This window comes from Chinchilla lanigera, unplaced genomic scaffold (assembly GCF_000276665.1).
Source record: "Chinchilla lanigera isolate Chin_1 unplaced genomic scaffold, ChiLan1.0 scaffold00065, whole genome shotgun sequence".
NCBI lineage: Eukaryota > Metazoa > Chordata > Mammalia > Rodentia > Chinchillidae > Chinchilla > Chinchilla lanigera.
Window position 1 is genome coordinate 5319547 of NW_004955466.1, and position 22110 is coordinate 5341656.

The window sequence follows — 22110 nt, forward strand, 5'->3', positions numbered from 1 at the left end:
CAGCAGCGTTTTTTCTTTTTAACCTTGAATTCTAGTTTTCTCAACTTAAGTGACGTGGGGGGTTGCTGTACCGGGGATGAATACCAAGGGCCTTCTGCCCAAGTGCAGCCCCAGGCCCCCTCCCTGCTTTTTAAAATATGCTTAGTTTGCAGGCTGGCTTCAATCTTGCCATCCTCTTGCCTCAGCTTCCTAAGTATCTGGGAAAATGGAAAGCTATAGACTATAATTTGACTACAACATTCTTTCCTGAAAATTATATCCAGAGAAAATCCCCCTTCTTCCAAATCATGGAATCTATATTGAGCTGAGCCTCCACCAATAGCTTGGGAGGGACCTGCAAACACTTCCTGGATTTGGATCACAGAAAAGCTCTTAGATGCTGAATTGTCCATCCCCAATTTTATTTGTCTTTTTTTTTTGTCTTTTTGAGACAGAGTCTCACTATGCATTTCAGGCTGGCCTTGAGCTCACTCTGTAGCCCAGGCTGGTCTCAAACTCGAAATGATCCTCCTGCCTCTGCCTCCCAAGTGCTGGGATTACAGGTATACGCTACCATGCCCTGCCTCCGTCCCCCAATTTTTTTTATTTTGTACCGGGAATCGAACTCAAGACCTTGCACTTGCCAGGCAGGCGCTTGTACTGCTGAGCTATATACCCAGCCCTCCATCCCTGATTTTCAACATCTTCTAAACAAAGAGGTACTGCAGCTGAGCATCAAGGATGTTCTTCTTCATTACTTTGAGTTTTGCAACTGGCCACAGGGCCTAGGGGCAGCTATCTCCTCTCACCTGTCCTTTGTGTACTTTGTCAGGACCTGTGTGTGGGCAAATTAATACGGAGACAGACAGTGACTAAACGTTTCTGGCAACAATACTTACTTTTACTTCATATAATGTACTCTGATTTTTAAAATTCTATTCTGAGCTGGGTGTGGTGGTGCATGCCTGTAATCCCCGAATTTGGGAGGCTGAGACAGGAGGATCCTTGGGAGTTCGAGACCAGCCTGGGCTACAAAGTGAGCTCAAGGCCAGCCTGAACTGCATAGCGAGACCCTGTCTCAAAAAGACGAAAAACAAAACAAAACAAAACAAAAAATAAAATTTCATTCTGTTCTCTGTTTCACTTAGTAAATGGCTCTCAAGATCTATTACTGTGTGTTGTGGGAACAGCCCTGCCTCTCCTGTCCCGGGTCCGAGTCTCTCTACACCTCCGAGGGGGTCAGCGGTCTCTGGCTCCCTTCCCTGATGGCTCCTGCCCTAGACCTGTCTCCCTGATGTCTGTATTTTCTCTGTGCTCCAGCACTTCGCACCACGACTCCTGCAGTGCTGGCATGCAACGTGTGGAGAAATCCGAGCAAAACGTAAACTATGTAGTTCTGTGTGTAAAACAGAAAGGCTGATCAATGCAATTCTAGGAATTTCCCCAACTGGGTTAAAGTATCCCAAAAATACAACATATAATACACAGTAAATGTTCCAATGGACAAAAAAATTATTAACATGTTTTTGGAAAGTTGGATAAAGAGGCAGATGTGGTGGCACACACCTGTAATCCCAGCACTCGGGAGGCTGAGGCAGGAGGATTATTGCAAGTTCGAGGCCAGTCTGGGCTACAAAGTGAGCTCAAGTCCAGCCTGAACTGCATAGCAAGATCCTGTCTCAAAAAGACAAAAAAAAAAAAAAAAAAAAGTTGGATAAAGAAAAAATATCTTAGATTCACAGGTTATCCTTTATATAATATAGGAACAACTATGTAAGTGTACTCATGGACAAAACTATCTTTGAAAATGTAGGGGATGTACAAAGAGATAAATCATGTAGTGAGTTCTTTTCCTATTTTTTTTTTTTTTTTTTTTTTTTGGTACCAGGAATCAAACTCAGGACCTTGGGCTTGCCAGGCAGGCGCTTGTGCTGCTGAGCTATATACCTGGCCCCTATTTTTTTCTTAAACTTTGCGAACTGGGTGTGGTGGCACACAACTATAATCCCAGCACTGAGGAAGCCTGAGATAACAGGATCACAGGTTCAAATCCATCGGGGCAATTTAGTGTGTCTGTCTCAAAATAATACTTTTTAAGAAGGGCTGAGGATGTAGCAAAAGCCCTGGGTTCAATCCCCAGTATAGGGGCTGGGGACTTAGCTCAGTGGCACAGCGCCTGCCTGGCAAGCACAAGGTTGTGAGTTCGATTCCTGGTACTGGAAGAAAAACAAAAACAAAAACAGAAACAAAAAAATCCCCAGTATGGGAGAAAGAAGGAGGAGGAGGAGAGGAAAAGGAAGAAGAAGACGAGGGGGGAGGGGAAGAGGGAGGGGAAAGAAGAAGAAGAGGAAGAAGAGGAGGAAGAGGAGGCGGGAGGAAGAGGGGGAGGGAGAGAGCAGGAAGTGTGGGGTTAAGGGTCCTTTTCCATCCTCTGACCCAAACCCTCCTGCGAGGAACCTCCTGTTTAAATTCTAATTACAGTAGTGCAGGCACTGTCCTCCTCAGGTAAACTTTACCTTCCCGCAGAGTCCCTTTATAACCCGCCCCAGGGCAGCTCATCTTCACAGCTGTGCTCGCTGCCCCAACCCCTGCAGCGCTGTCCCCTCGCTGGTCCTCCCGGACACTAGACCTCGGCCGGCTATTGCAGGTGAGAGCAGACTCCACTGAGAGATCATGACGCTGAATCACAGCGGGGAGGGCTTTGCCAGTGTCAGCGGGGATTCTGGAGCTCCTGCCATAGTCCCTCTCTGAGAGGACCTAACGAGTGCCTGGGATGGATCCTCGCCTGGGGCCAGCGTCAAGGGAACACCTTCCCAAGGGCGCCAGCGAAGGAGACGGCGGGGAAGCGCTCACCTTCCGCAGCACATGTGATGCTTGTCAGGCATGTCCAAGCCCAGCAGGAGGACACAGTACTTCTTCGCCAGGTATTTCTGGGCTTCCTCTAACTTGCTGGAGACCAGCTCCATCTCCTTCTTCTCCACGAGACCCCTGGGGGAGGATAAAACACAATATAGATTAGTCTGAGCCAATGCTGCATGAAGGAGTAAAAAGCCAGAATCAAACAGTTTTGAAATAAATACTCGGGAGTCACTGGATTTTCACTGTATCATTTGTTTCCTTAGAGCTGTGGCAGAGGGAAATGCTCCAGGTCCCCTGATAGTGATTAATCCTGGGAATCAGCATCTCAAGTCTGTCTAGGGCCATACTACCCTGAACGCGCCTGGTCTCCTCCAGTCTACGGTGAATTTTCTCTTGTTTGTAATTCTTTACTCTTTATGCGATCTATCCTCATTTTTCTTTCTTTCTTTTTTTGGTCTTTTTGAGATAAGGTCTCCCTATGCAGTTCAGGCTGGCCTTGAGCTCACTTTGTAGCCCAGGCTGGTCTTGAACTTGCAACGATCCTCCTGCCTCAGCCTCCTGAGTGCTGGGATTACAGGTGTGTGCCACCACACCTGGCCTAGCCTAGGTTTTATATAGACTAGTCCTAACCCCTGCAGAGTAGCTCAGCTAATAAAGTTACCACACCGGTTTCTCAGCCAGCTAGCAGTTTACATCGCCCACTGTTTTCCTAACAAATCTGCGCAGACTGCCGTCCCGGCTCCCAGGTTCCAGCTTTCTCCAACCTGGGCTCCGTGTCTGAATTTAGTTCCAAGTTCAGCTGCGTTTGCTAAGGAGCCGTTTGCATCCCTATGAAAACACAGCCCTGCACTTACTGGATTGCAATGAACTTTCTAAAAGACAATCTAAGAGCCGGGTGTGGTGGCACATGCCGGTAATCCCAACACTTGGGAGGCTGAGGCAGGATGATCATTGTAAATTCAAAATCAGCCTGGGCTACAAAGTGAGCTCAAGGCCAGTCTGAACTGCACAGCCAGACCCTGTCTGAAAAAGACAAAAAAGTAAAAAAAATTAAAAAATAAAAATAAAAAATCTATCCTTAGATTACAGCATATCTGAGGACTAATTTTAAAAGTTTTTGCAGTATAGCATAGGAGGAAACAATGTTGCTGACACCACCTTCCGGTGCACTGCTACTGAGAAGTAAAGTGTCGCTGGAAGCCAAATCACTCACACTCTGAACAGGGATATGTGCCAGGCCCTCCAGAGGCGAACCTCTACACTCACTGCACAAAGGTGTGTATGAGGGGGAGAGGTGAGTTTAAGTGTAATATGAATATTTCAAAGCACAGAACATTACTACATGTGCTTGTTATTACAAAGGCTTGCAAATCACTGGAATGAAATGTCTGTGGGATAGATAAAGCGGGCTCCACTTAAGTACCCAAGTGCCATAAACCCCACACACCCTTCCACCTGCACCCCCGGGCCTTATCTCCCCCTGGGCCTGGCTCCCCGCCCGCTTCAGCTGCCTACCCTCCACATCCCCCTATTCGGCCACAGCTGCCAGTAGCTGACACTCTTTTTTGCTGCAGAAAACAAGCCGAACAACAATCAAGGAATGTCTCAAAACTTTGGCTAGTGGTTCTCAAGTTCCAGCTGACGTCTGAATTACTGAAGAGTCACCGGGGGCCCTGTCACAGGTACAGATACCCGGTGCCACCCCCTCTTTAGTGTCCTACAGAGAGCCCAGGAAACAGAAAACAGCTGCTCTGCAGTGACTCTCAGGCAGGAGGTTCTGGGGCCACATTTGGAAACCATCAGAAAGAATCGATGTGTTGGGGCTGGGGATTTAGCTCAGCGGCACAGCCCCTGCCTGGCAAGCGCAAGGTCGTGAGTTCGATCCCCGGTACCGGAAAACAAACAAACAAACAAACAAAAAAAGGAATCAATGCGTTGAAGCAAGAAAAAAAACAAAAAAGGAAAAAGTGATGGGGAAAACAAGGCAACAGAAGGTAACCCAGACAGGGAGCTCCAGGAAGCGGCGACCCACAGCAAGAGCCCGTCCGGAATCTCTTCCCCGCACTGTTTCCATGTTGTCCCTCTTCACGTAACGCTGCCTTGCACACACTCCTTACACCAACCACGCTCTCAGAGTTCACAGGGCCCAACAAGCATATGCTTTCAAAATGCAAATGATCACCCTGATGACATCCTGTTAAAACTGATATATCCATTATACCGTTGACATACAAAAAAAGTAGTATAATCCTGGGGAAAAATATTTGAGAAGAATTTAAGAGTAGAAACCGCACCGGGCATGGTGGCGCACGCCTATAATCCCAGCTCTTGGGAGGCTGAGGCAGGAGGATCCTTGCGAGTTCGAGGCCAGCCTGGGCTACAAAGTGAGCTCAAGGACAGCCTGAACTGCGTAGGGAGACCTTGTCTCAAAAAGACAAAAAAAAAAAAAGAGTAGAAATGTTCACAAATTTTGACCCAACAGTCTCTCCTAGAAATTTCAAAAAATCATTCAAAATTGGAGGGATGGTTATTCTCTGCATGAAGGTATTCCATGTAATTAATGTTTATCCAGCAGAAAAATTGGAAACTGCCAAGATATGGAAACAAATGGAGACCAGAAGAGTCTCATAGTCAAGAACCGTCTAAAGACCTAACATTTACGCTCGTAACCTATGAGTGAGTCCCTATGAAAGCGATCAGACATCAAAATCTGTACCCGCAGCCCCTATAGTATCCTGCCTAGGAGGAGGTAGGTCAATCGGTCTACAATGGCCACCATGAAAAGTTATAAATATGAAGACTGCAATAACTTGAGAAGTGCCTATGACATAATAGTGCCCTTGTTCAGAGGTTATTCATCCTAATTCTGAAGGGATAAACTTTGAAAAAGTGAACCTAGTTGATTGGCAGTGGGTGCTGGGCTTCTGGCACAGTGGTTTGTATACCAACTGTGGACGCCGGGTTCTAATCTAATCCTATCATGTTAGGTAGGTAACTGCTGACCAACCATTTACCCTCTCTGAGCCTGAATTTCTTCATCCTCAAAAGTGAGACGGTCTCTTGTTCTGAAATACAGACTTTCACTCATCTAAAGTCATCCAGGTGTATCTTTTACACCCCTCTCTCTCCCCTCCTGGGGTCCTCCACAGGTTGCAGGGTTTCCTTCCCTGCACAAACTCTGGGGAAGACAACATGTACTGTCTCGTTTGACTCTGCATGACCATGAGTTAGATGCTGCCGTTATCCCTATCTTATCCCGTACTAGTTTAACTGAAATCGTTTTTTTCCTTAGATACCTCAATGCAATCAGTGTGTAGTTCTGATAACAAGTAAAATGACCAACTACTGGAAATCTAAAAATGAAAGGTTATGATTATTTTTTATTTTTATTTTTTTTGTCTTTTTGAGACAGGGTCTCGCTATGCAGTTCAGGCTGGCCTTGAGCTCACTTTGGAGCTCAGGCTGGCCTCAAACTCGCAACGATTCTCCTGCCTCAGCCTCCCGAGTGCTGGGATTACAGGCGTGCACCACCACACCTGGTTTATGATTATATTTTAGACTCAAATCACAGAATCAATAATTTTAAGGCTTGGTTCGGTTTGGTTTTTGTCATTCTTTAATTGAGTCCATCTAAGAAATAATTTTATACTGCTGTGTCCTAGCAAATTTTTAAAATAAGAATCCTTTCTTTGTTACTTATAAATTAAATATAAAATAAATCTCCTTGCTACATTAGTAGTAACCCTCAGAATTAGAAAAGATCAGATAAAATGTAACAAGCCAAAGGGCACCCAAGGGTAGTAAGTTTCTATTTGGGAAGAGTGAGATTTCTCAGGCTTCCCAGCCCACAGCTGGCTTCAGCCTGGTTGCTTGCTACCATAGAAACCCTTCACGCTCTGATAGCCCTGCTGTGGAACCCTGCCCAAGAAGAACACTCATTCTGCGCGTAAAGATGGCTTTACAGAAGAGGCGGGGTCGGAATTATGTATTTGATTCTTCATAAAACTGCTTTTCAGAAATATTTATCTATCCATGAAAAGTTTTGCAGGCTGTTTATATAAGAGAGCTCTGCACTTTGAAGACATTCTGCAGCGGTTAGTTAAGGGTTCTGCCCAGCATTCCTAACAGCCAAGTCACTGGGTTGGTTCCGCACACACTGGGGAGGGCGGCCTGGGCACTTGGAAAGTTCCATGGTTTCTGAAAGGTCACCGAGCCCGAGAGGCGTGGTTCTGCTCTGGATTCTCAGTTCCCGGGTTCTTGCCTCGGGTGGACTCTGAGCCACCTCTGTCTAAAGCAGTTACATCCTTCAGAAACAACCCAAGAAACCTCAGTAGCCCCCCCCCCCATTGTATGGAACGTCATTTTGGCTAGATCTATCATTTTTTTAAATTTTGTAGCTTTTTAAATTAGAGGCAGAAGCAGGACGATTGCTGCAAGTTCGAGGCCAGCCTGGGCTACGAAGTGAGCCCAAGGACAGCTTGAACTGCGTGGTGAAACCCTATCTCAAAACAACAACAACAACAAAAATATATATATATATATATTAATTAATTAATTAATTAAATTAGAGGCATAGAAACCCTTGAGCAAAAGCTTCGTAAGCACAAACAGCATATAAAAAACTCTCACTGCTCTGTTCTGTATGGTAGCCACCAGCTACGCGTGGTTGAGGAATGCCTGGCGTGGCTCGTCTGAAGCGAGACCTGTTGTGAGTGTAAACAGCAGATTTCAAAGACTTATTTTTTAGAAAGTGAGGTAGCTCATTAACAGCTTCCTAGTACTGACTACATGCTGCACAGATAATAGCTGTGAGTCACTGGGTTAAGTAACCTAAAATTAATTTCATCTGCGTCTTTTCACATTTTTAAGACATGGTTGCTGGAAACATGCAAATTATACATGTGTCTTTCATTATGTCTCATTATGAGGCGGTGCTGGTCTATATCAGTTGAGACATTTTCTTACAGAAATATACGTGTGTTTTTCAGAGAACTTAAAAACTGGCAAACCTCTCCTATGCCCAATGTCTTCATAGACTCCAAAGATTTAAAAAAAATTCCTTCATAATAGGTAAAAGTTAGTTTTAATACTGGTGTTGATAAAACTCTAAAGCACATCATAGAATCTTACTTACACCATATAGCTTTTGGGTTTCTTTTCCAGTGAGTTTTTTTCCAAGTAGTGAGACAAATAGTACAATAATGCCATGAGGAAAATGTCAAGGCTCTTATTTCTGCAGAGAGATTTGGGGGAAAAGAAAGAAGTCAATATGAACCCATTTTAAGTAGCAGCTTTGTCAAAAAAACATGCATAGACACACCACAGAAGGGTACGTAAGTAGAAACATATGTTATCATCCCTGTCACATAACTAATTTGCCATTTGAATTTTTCCACCATACTATAGAAGATTTAACAAATGTGATGTTGCCGGGCATGGTGGCATATGCCTGTAATCCCAGCACTCAGGAGGCTGAGGCAGGAGGATCACTGCAAGTTTGAGACCAGCCTGGGCTACAAAGTGAGCTCAAGGCCAGCCTGAACTGCATAGCAAGACCCTGTCTCAAAAAGACCAAAAAAAAAAAAAAAAAAAGTGATGTTTAAAAATTATTTTTAGAAGTCAGACACTAAATTCTTAGTTATGCTTATTAATTCATTTTCACTTTAAAATGGTATTATATGAGTAATATGTTTCCACTGTTTAAAAAATGCACAGAGATATATGAAATAAAAACGTCTCTTTTCCCACCCTTTGTCACCATCTTACTCCCTACAGCAGCCACTATGAAGAGTTTGGAACGAATTCTTCCTCAACCTTCTAAAACACAATCACATGTAACATTCTCCCCTACAAATATATACATCAGCATGCATATATGCCTTAAAGGGCCTGTTCCTGGAACTAAATGGAATAATGCTATCCACATGATTCTTTGCAACCTACCTTTGTCATCCGTGTGAGTGGCATGTACCTCTGTGATACTGTGTATAGATTTCCCTCATTCTTTTAAACAGCTGAATAGAGAGTTCTGTATCTTGTAAGCTTTTAACTAGTCTTTTACTAATGAATACATAGGTCTTTAAAAAATATTCTACACAGGAGCTAGGGGTATAGCTCAGGGGTAGAGTATGTGCTTAACAAACAGAAAGCCTATAAATAAATAGATTTTTAAAAACAAAAGTGAAATTGCTGGAGTATAGTGCATATGCATATTAAATTTTATGTTTTGCTCTCCAAAGAGTACAGTAATTTGCAGTGCCGTCACATTTGTTTTTTATTAGAAGCCACTGTTTTCTTCTCTTTCTTTCTTTCTTTCTTTTTTTCATCTTTTTTGAGACAGGGTCTCGCTTGCAGTTCAGGCTGGCATTGAACTCATTCTGTAGCCCAGGCTGGTCTCGAACTTGCAACAATCCTCCTGCCTCAGCCTCCTGAGTGCTGGGATTACAGGCGTGTGCCACCACACCCAGCTAGAACCCATTGTTTTCTTTCTAAATATTCCTTTTTTTCTTTTTTTTTTCCTTTCTAAATATTCTTACAAGACTTTTTAGTGCCTTCTTTGGATTTTTTTTTCTTTTGTGGAACTAGGGATTGAACCCAGGGCCTTCACACTGAGCTGTACCCCCAGTCCTTTTAATTTTTTATTTTGTCTTTATAACTTTTGCTTTCAAAGTACTTATTTACTTATCTATTCGCTTACAAGAAGCTGCTGTTTTCCCGGCTCCCCCTCTGGCCCACGCTGCCCTGCGTGCCCTGTGGTCACAGACAGTGTCCAGTGCCCAGACTCTGTGTGAAGGCACGCTCACCGGGCACTCGCAGTGTGCGTGCCAGGGGGCAGGGGTGTAGCTCAGTGTTAAGATTATTTGCCTAGCACGTGCCAGGCCCTCTTCCCTCCCAGCACCAAAAAAATACCCAAGACAAAGACGGTGCCTTGTGACGCACGGCCACACATATAAAGGAAACACTATTTGTCACTTTCCTATTTTGTAGCCAAGATGCTTTGAGAAGTCAAGAATGACCAGAGTCATTTTTGGGGAATTTTGGCACTTTGGGGGCTGTTCTACAACAGAAAACTGTTCTACGATAAACAGGTCTCTCCCTTGACCGTTTTTTTTCCCCTTGACTGTCATACAAGAATAGTTCAGCCCATAAGGGACTCCTGCACCTGCCTTTCTGTGCTCCCTGCCCTAGGGGTAACCAGGACTCGGGGCTCGCATGGCTTCCGCCCTCCTCTTGCAGGCTCTCTGGTCTCTGTCTCTGATGCTTCTTCCTGAGGGGACGGCTTGCACAGAGCCAGCTGATGGTCTCTCTCTAAAAATCATTACCTGTCATCACTTACCACGTGAAATCACCCCTAACTAGAAGGGGAAAGATCCCCCGTGCCCCACCACATCCCGTACCTCATAAATGTTGTGAAAGAACAGATCCGCTGCATCTCAGTATCTTGCAGCAAAAACAAAGCAACAACTGAAAGAGAAGAAGGACAACTGAAGGACGGGCACAGAGCTGCCTTAGACGCTCACACAAGGTAGCACAGGGAAGGAGGAAGCAGTGAACTTACACTTAACATCATCCAGTGTAATGTGGCCCTGCTGACCTTGCTTCTCTAGGGCCCTTGCTGCCTTCTCATCTCTTGAAGAAAGCCTTTTACCGGTCAACCTGTTATTGAATATAGCAGTCTCTGAGAGTGTTTTTAACGGCTTTAGTTGTGTCTAATCTATCCTGCCATGCGCGAAGCATCTACTATAAAGTAACAAGGAGCCCGAGTATCATGCATGAGTTTCATCTAATGTAATACCCTTCAAAAATGCTCTTTTTTTATTTTTTATTTTTTGGCCTTTTTGAGACAGGGTCTCACTATGCAGTTCAGGCTGGCCTTGAGCTCACTTTGTAGCCCAGGCTGGTCTCGAACTTGCAACAATCTTCCTGCCTCAGCCTCCCGAGTGCTGGGATTACAGGTATGCACCACCACACCTGGCAAAAATGCTCTTTATTAAACATTGTGTTTTTCAGGGTAGGAGCAGAAGGCATGCACATTCCCTGATAGAATATGTGACCCGAAGGCTGGGGAATAGCTCAGTAGTGGGGTGCTTGCCTAGCATACACAGTGCCCTGGGTTTGGCCTTCAGACCCCCACACGAAAAAAACACAAATCCTATCCAAAGGAGATTGTTTCTATCATCTGTTCCGGTAAAGCTACCATTTTCAGATGTTTGTAAAAAAACTGTGAAACATTGAAAAGTTGGTAGCAGCTGAGTTTTCACAGGGATACACTTAGGGACTATGTCACCCCCGTCCCAGTTCTGCAGCAGCGTCGCTTTGCCCTGGATAGGTATTTTTCCTTGATGGGTATTTCAGCTGCGGATAATGGACCGGTGTCTTCGTAGAGTCTGTAAAGACTTAAATGATGCCGCTGAGAGGTGGCCTCGGCAGCCCCGGGGGAGGCGGGGTTAAGCCACCTTTCTGAAGCTGGGCCATCCACTTCCGCAAAGTGCACTGCTTTGCCTTTCTTTCCTTTTTCCTTGAGTTCTACTGCGGGTGCAAAACTGCAATAGAAATGAGATAATTGGCAACGTGACCTCTTCCCAGGGAAGATGAATCATACCATGACCGTAGCTCATGCACTCTTAGGACGACCATCATTATTTGTTTTGTTTTGTTTTGAAATGAGATTTTATTGGTACATTTTAGATATGTATAATGATCATATTCATCATAGAGAATTTGTACCTGTGCATGATGTAACTTGTTTCTTTTCCCACTCCCTTCCCTTCCCTTCAATCCCTCTTCCCCCCCCCATTTATAAAGCTTTGTTTCCATGTTTTCCTTCTTTTTTAACTTTTTCTTTCTTTCCTTTCCCCCTTAGGACTAGCACCAATTGTTTTGTTTTGTTTTGTTTTGTTTTGTTGAGACAGGGTCTCACTGCGTAGTTCAGGCTGACCTCAAACTCATAGCAATCCTCCTGCCTCAGCCTCCCAAGCGCTGGGATAAGGGCGCAGCATGTATTTACGTATGGAACTGCTATCCAGAGCCTGCTACCCCTCAGACTTTAACACGAAACCTCTTCACCTCAGCAGCCTCCAGGCCACCACCATACACAAATGTTTCCTTCCTTTTTCTTCGGTGTTTGCTATTAGTCCGTGTTCGTGTTACATAACAATCCCACTCCGTGAGTGCAGTTGGTCACAAGCGCATAACGCATCTTAGTTGTTTCTTCATCCCCTTTCCTCCCCTTCCTGCCTCTCTCTCCACCTCCTTCCCCTTGGGACAAAATCTGTGTCCCTTCTTTCTATCTTTTATTTTGCTCTTTATTTATATTTCTTTTTTTTTTTTTGGTTTTTCTCCAGTACCGGGAACCGAACTCACGACCTTGCACTTGCCAGGCAGGCGCTTTGCCGCTGAGCTAAATCCCCAGCCCCTCTTTATTTATATTTCTTATAAGAGAAACCACGTGACCACATACAAACATTTCTATCTAAAAGTCTTGTAACTTCACAGGAAGCTCATCAGTTCGGAAGGGTGTTTTTTTTTCAATCTATCGTGTAGTAGTCACGGGCCAGTGCCTTTATACCAAACCTCACTTCATCCTCTTAGCAACGCTGTGAGGAATACATTACCAGTATCACCGAGTTTTACATCCGAGCAACCTGAAAGTTGGAAATGTGTAACTTGGCTGCGATGGGCGCCCCAGTTCTCCAGCCACAGAGCCCTGAGCTCAGCCGCTGTGCTGTGGACCTGTCTAAAGGCCCTGCCCCTCTCCAGGAAGGTTTTGCACCCTTTGCTCAGGACTTCTTCTTCTTCTTCTTTTTTGTCTTTTTGGGACAGGGTCTCACTATGCAGCTCAGGCCGGCCTTGAGCTCACTTTGTAGCCCAGGCTGGTCTCCAACTTACCAAGATCCTCCTGCCTCAGCCTCCCGAGTGCTGAGATTACAGGTGTGTGCCACCACGCCTGGCCTATCAGGGCTTCTTAACAAACTGCACAAAGTCAGGTATGGTGGCACATCCCTGGAATCCCAGCACTCAGGAGGCTGAGGCAGGATTACCAAGCGCTCAAGGCTAGCCTGGGCTACATAAGCGAGTTCAAGACCAGCCTGCACTCATAGTGAGACCATGTCTCAAACCACCTCCTCCCCCAAATAACAAGGGACCACAAAAAGCAAGAAGCATGTACTGGAGGTCTTCCTATGTGTCAGGAATTGCTATGACATTGAACAGAATCCGATTAGAGCCAATGCACAGACTTGGGAATATCAGTAGATGCTAACGGGAAAGCAGAAAGGCCTCTCAGAGAGCAGCAGGCTAGCCAGCGTGGTCGCGCACGCTTGTAATCTCAGCACTCGGGAGGCTGAGGCAGGAGGATCTCAAGTTTGAGACCAGCGTGGGCTACAAAGTGAGCTCAAGCCCAGCCTGAACTGCATAGCGAGAACCTGTCTAAAAAAAAAAAAGAGAGAGAGAGCGAGCGAGCAGCAGGATGTGATTCCTGCCTTGGAGTGCACTTTCTAGGGTAACCGTTGTGTCTGCCAAATACACTGGTTTGGCAGCCCACTGCGGGTTATGATGTATTTTTCTGCCTGAAACAATGCTACATGGATAACCCAGCCAGAAACGTAACCTCTGTCCAAAGTTATGTGTCCCTCTGTTAAGCCTAAGTATAGATGTAGTAATGGAAGCACCTTCCCCCCAACTTCACTCAGCCTCTAAAAATGGGTATCAGTGACTTAGACCTTTATTACCTCCTTGTCAAATCCCACAAAAATTATTATACAGCCAGGCATGGTGGTGCACGCCTGTAATCCCAGCACTTAGAGGGCTGAGGCAGGAAGATCGCTGCGAGTTCAAGGCCAGCCTGGGCTACACAGTGAGACCCTGGCCAAAAAAAAAAGAAAAAAATTCAGAGAACCTTCCCATGAGAGTAATACAGTCAGTTTGTTACTCTGTTCTTTTTTTTTTTTTTTTTTTTTTTTTTTTTTTTTTTTTTTTTTTTTTTTTTTTTTTGGTTTTTCTCCGGTACCGGGAACCAAACTCACAACCTTGCGCTTGCCAGGCAGGCGCTTTGCCGCTGAGCTAAATCCCCAGCCCCTGTTACTCTGTTCTTCCAAGAGTCTTTGCCACCCTCTTGGCAATATTTGTGTTAGCTCCTCCAAGCAAGAATATGGTGCCACACCTCAGGAGCATGTTACCTGTATTTTTCCATCTCCCTTTTCTGTCTTTCACACCATTGGCACGGAGTTGGCCAGTGGACGATTTCTAAACTTCTTGTTCATTCTGGTGCACTTAGTCTCTAAGGACTGGGCTGGGTGTGTTGGAACAGTAGGGATGGGAAAGGAAGGAAAAACAGAAATGGGAGGATGCCTCCAAAGAAAGGCGGGGGATCAGACGGGGCGGACGAGTAGGGTGGTGACGAAGAGATCTGGCTTCCATATCTGTACGCTTCTGTACTATGCAGGTATTTATAAGGATGCATTGTTACCCGTATAACTGAAAAGCAGTCGATAGATTTACAGGAAGAAACTCTAAGTGGTTAGTACCTTCTATTGACAAACCTCTTAGAGACCCTCAACAAAATATTCAAACCCCAAACCTTGACGGTATTCCCACCGCCGTGCTGATTCGTGAGGTGCACATTACCACCTCCAGTCCCTAATATTTATTTTCTGGTTTGTCCACAAGCTAAGACAGTGTTTGGGGCCTCTTATGCTAATGTCCCTTACATTTGCGTCTCTCTTCTCAACAAAAGGAGAAGAGACAGAAACTCTGTAATGGTTGATAGAGTGTGTCAGCTTGAGAACTGGGACATTTAGAAGCTTAACTAAGGGACTCAGCAGGGGCCAGGTCCTCACTTTGTAAACATCCTGAAGTAGCCTGCACACTACATAAGGGAGGAAAAGAGGCTTGCGCCTCCCCTCTGTTGCTCTTGCTGCTTTTACTGTCTTCTGCCACCCTGAAGTGTTGCCTCTGGGTCAGACCACCCTGCCCTGGAGCCAGCTGATAGTGGACTGAAACCTCCACAAACTGTGAGCTAAATAAACCTCTCCTTCCTTAATTTTGGGCGTTGTGTATTTTGGTTGGTTGGTTTGGGGCGTTGTGTATTTTGTCTCAGCAATGAGAGAAAAGTAACTAAGACACACTCCGTGTCTGTGAATGTCAAGTGAAATTGTGTCTCCCACTCTCAGGCCATCCGCAATGTTCAGTGTCTCACTACCCTAGTTTGCCTATGAAGTTTTCTGATAAGAAAGCCTTAAAAGAAGGAATTTTAAATGATCTGAGACTGTGAACAAAATAAATGCATTTGGAATTATAAAGAAATAAAACCACAGAATTCTGGGCTAGGGGGCATTTAACAGATATTTACACAGGGCTGTCATTTGGCAGGTGAACTAAGGCTTCACGAGGCTCCTATGACCCAGTGTTTAAGATTGGGGATGGGTAGTACCCAGCCATAGCCAAGAGCTGGCATTTGTTATTCAACTTCCTTATTCTGTCACCTCTAGCCATGACTTCTCTCCTTTGCTTTTTTTTTTTGTCTTTTTGAGACAGGGTCTCGCCGCGCAGTTCAGGATGGCCTTGAGCTCATTTTGTAGCCCGGGTTGGCCTCGAACTTGTGATCCTCCTGCTTCAGCCTCCCGAGTGCATGTGTCCCAACGCTCGGCTCTCCTGTGCATTTGTCTGAGTGCTTTTCACTGGATTAAAGTCACTCCCTACCTAGCTGGCTCGAGGGACAGACACACTGGGCCCTGCCAATAGCTCTACTGGTGGCCAGCGCTCACAATGCACACAGGCCTGCTAAGATGCGCCACCAGCAACTATGGGAAACTGTCCTTTAAACTGCACCTCTGGGGGCTGGGGATTTAGCTCAGCGGCACAGTGCAAGGTCATGAGTTCGATTCCCGGTACCAGAAAAAAACAAAAACAAAAACAAATTGCACCTCTGACTGGCTCCCAACCACAATCCAAGCTAATCTGTACCTTCTCACACGCTCCCCCTCCATCTGGCTGCCCGCAGCATATAAACCATTTCTGACACCTCAGGAGGTGCCCTTGTACTTTCCTCTGTGCCCTGCAAGTTGACAGCTGCTCTAACAGTACCTGCTGTAGACCCCTACATCAGGGCAACTCTTTTTTTTAATTAATTTTATAGAAACAGAGCGGTTTAGCATTTACGTTTCTGTGTCTGGACTTTTTGGATCACCACTATGTTATACAACCTATATTTTATTTTATATGTCTAACTGACACATAGTAATTTTGCTTACATATGGAGCACAATGTGATAGTTCAGTATACATATACAACGTATAATGATCAGGCCAGGTAAATGACATATCCATCACCTTAGACAGTTATTTCTTTTGTGTCGGAAACATTCACATAAACCATCTTAATAGCTCTTTGAAATATACAATGAATTACAACCTACATTTTATTCATTTAGTTAGTTAGTTTTGGTACTGGGAATCGAACTCAGGACCTTGGGCTTGCCAGGCAACAGCCTACATTTTATTTATTTATTTACTTATTTGTGGTACCGGGGATTGAACTCATGACCTTGCACTTGCCAGGCAGGTGCTTATGCCGCTGAGCTCTATCCCCAGCCCCAGCAACCTACATTTTAAATCATACCATTCCAGCCATGTGTGGTGGTGCACACCTGTAATCCCAGCACTTGGGAGTCTGTGGCAGGAGGATTGTTGCCAGTTCGAGACCAGCCTGGGCTACAAAGTGAGCGCAAGGCCATCCTGAACTGCATAGGGAGACCCTGTCTCAAAAAAAGACCAAAAAAAAAAAAAAAAACAAAAAACCCCAAAAAAACCCATTCCATATATTCTCCAAAATTTGTGCAAGTCAAATCCAGCCCTATTTTAAAAACAATTTGGTAGCAAGCCAAAACAACCCTTCAGTTTAGCTGAGCATGGTGGCACACATCCGTAATCACAGCACTTAGGAGGCTGAGGCAGGAGGATCGCCGTTAGTTTAAGACCATCCTGGGCTACACAGTGAGTTTTAGCCCAGTCTGGATTGCATAGTGAGACCCTGTCTCAAAAAAAGACAAACAACGACAACAACAAAAACAACAAAAAAGAAACTTCAGCTTCATATGAATATGAAAAACAATATGAAGCTCATTATCTGTAAATGTATTAGTAGGTTCCTATATGAAATACCTTATTCTTTTTTTTTCCGGTACCGGGAATCAAACTCATGACCTTGCGCTTGCCAGGAAGGCGCTGTGCTGCTGAGCTAAATCCCCAGCCCCTCCTATATGAAATATATCACTTGGGATGGGTTATAACTACATTGGCAGTGTAAATTAGTTTGAAAGCTCCTGCACACTAACTTAATTTACACAGAAGTTCAGAAAGTAAGTAAAAAGTATGATCCAGTTTTTATTTTTATAAGAGAACTGAGATGACCTTTAAATATATTGACGATTAAGGGGGAAGAAGTTAGCACTTAAAATTTTTTTTTGTTGTTTTTTGAAACAGGGTCTCGATACGCAGTTCAAGCTGGCCTTGAGCTCACTTTGTAGTCCAGGCTGGTCTCAAACTCTCAATAATCCTCCTGCCTCAGCCTCCCGAGTGCTGGCATTACAGGTGTGCACCACCACGCCTGGCTCGGCACTTAAAATTTACACCCACATTCTCCTGTGCTTAAGCTATTTAGAGCCCTATGTCCGGCCTGCTAGTCCTACAGCCACCTCACTGCCTGTCTCTCTCTTGCTGAGGGTGACGATTCAGAAGCCCCTGGACAGAACCTTCTGGGACGTACATGAGATGACAATACAAGCCTGAAATTACCGCTTGGGAAATGACAGTTTAATCAAAAATACCTACGTAAACTCAGACAGGGTGCCACCCCGCTGCTTCCGTTCGGCAGGTGTGGAACAGCAATCCCAGCCACACAGTCACCCCGTCAGACACCTGAGGGTCATCCTGGACACCTTGGCTCTCCCCAGCATGGAGTTAATTCCGACTCTACAGATACCCATACTCCCCCACCGCTGGTCTAAGTGCTCTCCCGCCTCTGGTATTCTTTCCCAGCTGGTTAGCGGGATGTGCTTACGGTTAAGCACCTACTTTGTGAAGTTGTGCAGACGGCTCCAGGCACACAAAAACTACACATTTCTTGCCAGGGAGGGGCTTATGGTCTGGCGGAAGCAGTCACTGGACAGTGGAGATGTTTTGACAGCAGACTAATCCTGGTTCCAGCTGTCAGTCCTGCTCCTTAGCGACTATAGGACTGCCCAGTCTCCCTGAGCCTGGTTTCTTTACCGTGAAAATGAGGGTACTAAAGCTCACTTTTCTTAGCTGTTGTGTGAAAGTTATAAAAATCTTGCACGTGGTTAAGTGCACAATAGAGTGGCTAGTATATTATTTTAGCTGTACATTTTTAGAGTCAGCGTTTACCTGAATTCTCTCTCTCTCTCTCTCTCTCTCTCTCTCTCTCTCTCTCTCTCTCTCTCTCTCTCGTCTTTTTGAGACAGGATCTGGCTGGGCAGTTCAGGCTGGCCTTGAGCTCACTTTGTAGCCCAGGCTGGCCTCGAACTCGCAAGGATCCTCCTGCCTCAGCCTCCCGAGTGCTGAGATTACAGGCTTGTGCCACCAAGCTCGGCTGAATTCACCATTTCTCGCAGGAGGAGCACTCTGGTAGGAGCACAAAGCAGCGCGTAGGGGTTAACAGAAAGTGATGTCTGAAAGACTCTTCAGCAAAACGCTGATCTCCAGATGGTGGGATTTCACCAGATATTTTATTCTTTATACGCTTCTGTGCTGCTTGAATTATTTTTTAAAACTCAAACACATAGAACTTTTTATAAAAAGTCCAAAAAAAGCCTTATTGAAATTTACCTTTTGAATTCAAGAGTTTTGGTGTCGTCTTTCCAGTACCACGCTCCTAGTCGTAATCCCCATTGCTGGAAATGAGATGCAGCAAAGGTGGTTAAAATTCAGTTTACAACTCACACCGCGCAATAAGCCTCTAATAGTTTCTATTAGTTGCTCCACTCTTTATTCAGTTAAGATGTAGAATCTTTACTTCTTTCTTTTAACCTGAAGCCAGGGTTTTATTCTTCTTTGACTGTTCTTAGGGTGTGGCTTCAATAGGACACGCGAGAGGGGGAAAAGCGGGGAGCGGAGGTATCTGCACGCAGCTCAAGTCATTCGAATAAAATAAGCTGACGGTCAGCGCAGCCTCCCCGTGAGCTGCGTTAGAGCTCGTAAGAGGAGCAGCCGGCTCCGCCACCGCGCCTGTCCTTCCGAGGCAGCGCCGGAGCACAAGGTCCCCCTTCCCTGGCGGTGGGGCGCAATCCCGGCCTGCGCTCCCCGGGTCCCCCACAGCTGGGCTGTTTCGTTTGGTTTGGTTTTCCCAGAGGCGGGAAGGTGGGCTTTCAAAGGAGCCAGAATTGAATGCTGACCGCCTGCGGAGTCCACTGGTCCGGTTTTGTTTTTGTAGGCGAATACGTCCTGCGGCCCAGCAGAGGAAGTGGGGGTGCGGGGGAGCATCGCTGGCGGCCCGAGAGCTGAGGGGACAGCATCCCGGCTTCCCGGCCCGCGAGCGCGGACCGGGCTGCACTTACATCCAGGGAGGGGGTGTGCAGCTCCAACCGCCTTCTCCGGGAGTACAACTCTGGCACCTGGTACATGGCCTCCCCAGCGTCCCCAACGCGTTGCCCAGGCTACCGGGGCGGGGCTTAGGTGGGCGGGGCGCTCCCACCCCACCGCGGCCCTCCCCGGAGTAAAGCTGCGGGACCCAGGCTTCGAGGCATCCCCTGGAGAGCGCTACTATTTAGTAAGGTGAAGTCCTGGTAGAGCCGAGGGTGACACTGGGGTTGCAGGGAGGAGGCCGTGTAGTCTAGTGGAAGAAAACCATAGACAAGAAAATAAGGTTTTCAAACCTTTCTGCTGCTTCACTAGGACCTCGGACAACACTGACCCTGAAAATACCCAAATTGGGAGTTAGGGGAACTTAAAAGGAGGAATGTGTGTAAAGCACCAGCCTTAGCAGGTACTTAAAATCAGTGTTGCCAAAACAACAACAAAAAGCTTGGTGTCAGTGGATAGTAAGTGAATATTTTCACACACTTCAAATCGTCTATTTGTAATTTCTTTTACAAATACAGGTTCCGGTTGAGGCTTTTCTCCCTCCGGTACCATTCCACTCCCGGCACCCATTCGTTCCCCAGCACCCACCAAAAAAAAAAAAGAAAAAAAGAAAAAAGAAATTCACCATTCCCGGTACCCCCCCAAAAAATAAATAAATAAACTTCATGATGTTGTAAAGTATCTTCTAAGTATCTAATAATTCTAAGTGTCCTATAAGGGAAAGACATTTTATGTCTCAGTAATACTAGATGAAGCATCAGGACGGGGCTTGTGCACGCCCTTTCCATGGGTATGAGCGCTCCGTAGAGACTGCATACTCCCATAAGCTTTAAAACTACGGCAATAGACCTTCACTACTTTCCCTACCACCGCCCTGTGTCTCTCCTGGGTCCCACACAACCGCTGATCGCGTGGTGTGAAACGAACCAGCCACGTTCACGTGCCACTCACCTTGGCTCACAGGCATGGGAAGCCGCGCACACGCCGCAGCGCAGCCTGCAGGCTGTGGACAAGCTTGCTTACCACAGCTGCTCCACCTGAAGAGTGAGAAATGTCCCAGATGCCGAGGGCTTTTTCACCAAGCTGGAGATAGAACTTGGGGTGGGAAGAGCAGGGAGCGCTAAGTCCAGTAAAGCTCCAGAGGAGAAAGAAGGACCAAGGAATGTGGATGGGACCCAGGCGTGTCTCAGTCATTTGCAAGAAGTGTGGTCAGTAACCTCCTCAGCTTACACCCAGATTGTGGAGAAGTGCAATCATGTTGTGTATCTATCGGAATCTAACCTTAGGCCGTCTCATGTACAAAACTAAAATAAAAACATTAAGTTATTGAGAACACAAAATAATATCCACCTAAAGTTATGCAAGTCCTTTCATGTGTGCTGGAAGAATACAGTATTTAAACTTCAATAACTCTGAAAGGACCATCTTAATGCATCTCTATCACCTTACCCTAACAAAAGACTTGGAAAAAAAAGATCATTTTTATATCTCTAGATCATTATTCTAAAATATGAGTCACTACTTCTCCAGCTAGATTTTTCACCAATTAGGTTAAGAAAATAAATTGGAATTTACAACTCAAACTGGAAATATTTTTCTCCCTTAAAGAATAAACTGGGCTGGGGATATAGCTCAGTGACACAAACACCTGCCTGGCAAGCAAAAGATCCTAAGTTCCATTCCTGGTACTCCCCAAAAAAGAATAAACTTCATGATGTTGTAAAGTATCTTCTAAGTATCTAATAATTCTAAGTGTCCTATAAGGGAAAGACACTTTATGTCACAAAGAGAAACTCAAGGTCATATAATTTTTTTTGGGGGGGGGCCAGGAATCGAACTCATGACCTCATGCTTGCCAGGCAGGTGCTGTGCTGCTGAGCTATATCCCCAGCCCCAGAGATCATACAATTATCTAAGTTGCTAGACATTGACTATAATGCATGTTTACAGTATGAAAATATAAAGATACATTTTCATAGTGTTATAATTTTACTTAAATATTTTTTCATTTTCCATGAAGGAAAGTGGCAATTCCTAATTTGAACACCATCGTTTTTGTTTATCTTCCTACCTTCAATTTACATCCTAATCTACACTAAAATGTGTGAAGGAAAGGGCCTGTGATTTTGATTCTTCTGAGGGAAATCCATTTCAACATTACATCACCCTATTACATTTCAAAAATGAATGTATTCTAAAATGTTTTCATGCTAAGAGCCACATCAAAAATAAACTGGACTCAGCTTACCAGTAAAGCTCCAGAGGAGAAAGATTACTGGTGGCTCATGCCTATAATCCCAGCACTTGGGAGGGAGGCTGAGGCAGGAGGATCATCCTGGGTTTGAGATCAGCCTGGGCTACAAAGTGAGCTCAAGGATGGTCTGAATTGCACAGTGAGACCCTGTCTCAAAAAGACAAAAAAACCCAAAATTGGACTCGTTTCTGAAAGTCATAATTCCTCTTCAAGGAATAAAATTCTGTTATCTAATTTCTAATTCTATAGCTAATTCAAATCAATTTACTCACACTTATTTACATCTTACCAAAGCAACTGAATATTCTTTTGTCTTAAACGTATATAGAATCTGCCAAAAAAATGTATACACATTTTAGCAGTTTACCGTCCTAATGGCTGGAAGCACATGGCCACCACTTTGAGCACCTCTTATAATTGTAG

At 45.2% G+C, this 22110-nt stretch overlaps 1 protein-coding gene across 3 annotated transcripts in view; it reads right to left on the reverse strand.

Annotated features, from left to right (window-relative positions):
• The window catches only part of Ppp1r36 (protein phosphatase 1, regulatory subunit 36), a 26801-nt gene extending 6945 nt beyond the window's left edge, over positions 1 to 19856 (reverse strand). The window contains exons 1-7 of one of the 3 annotated variants that reach the window (XM_013521899.1): positions 19247 to 19849; positions 18681 to 18745; positions 11295 to 11381; positions 10397 to 10494; positions 10236 to 10302; positions 7973 to 8071; positions 2833 to 2967 (exon numbers count right to left, since the gene is read on the reverse strand). In XM_013521899.1, the coding sequence (XP_013377353.1) occupies positions 2833 to 2967; positions 7973 to 8071; positions 10236 to 10302; positions 10397 to 10494; positions 11295 to 11381; positions 18681 to 18745; positions 19247 to 19474 (779 nt within the window). In that variant the 5' untranslated portion in view covers positions 19475 to 19849. Of the gene's footprint in view, positions 1 to 2832; positions 2968 to 7972; positions 8072 to 10235; positions 10303 to 10396; positions 10495 to 11294; positions 11382 to 18680; positions 18746 to 19246 lie in introns of all 3 variants that reach the window. The other 2 variants (XM_013521900.1, XM_013521901.1) reach the window with 2 other exon arrangements.
• Between the last annotated feature and the right edge of the window lie 2254 nt (positions 19857 to 22110).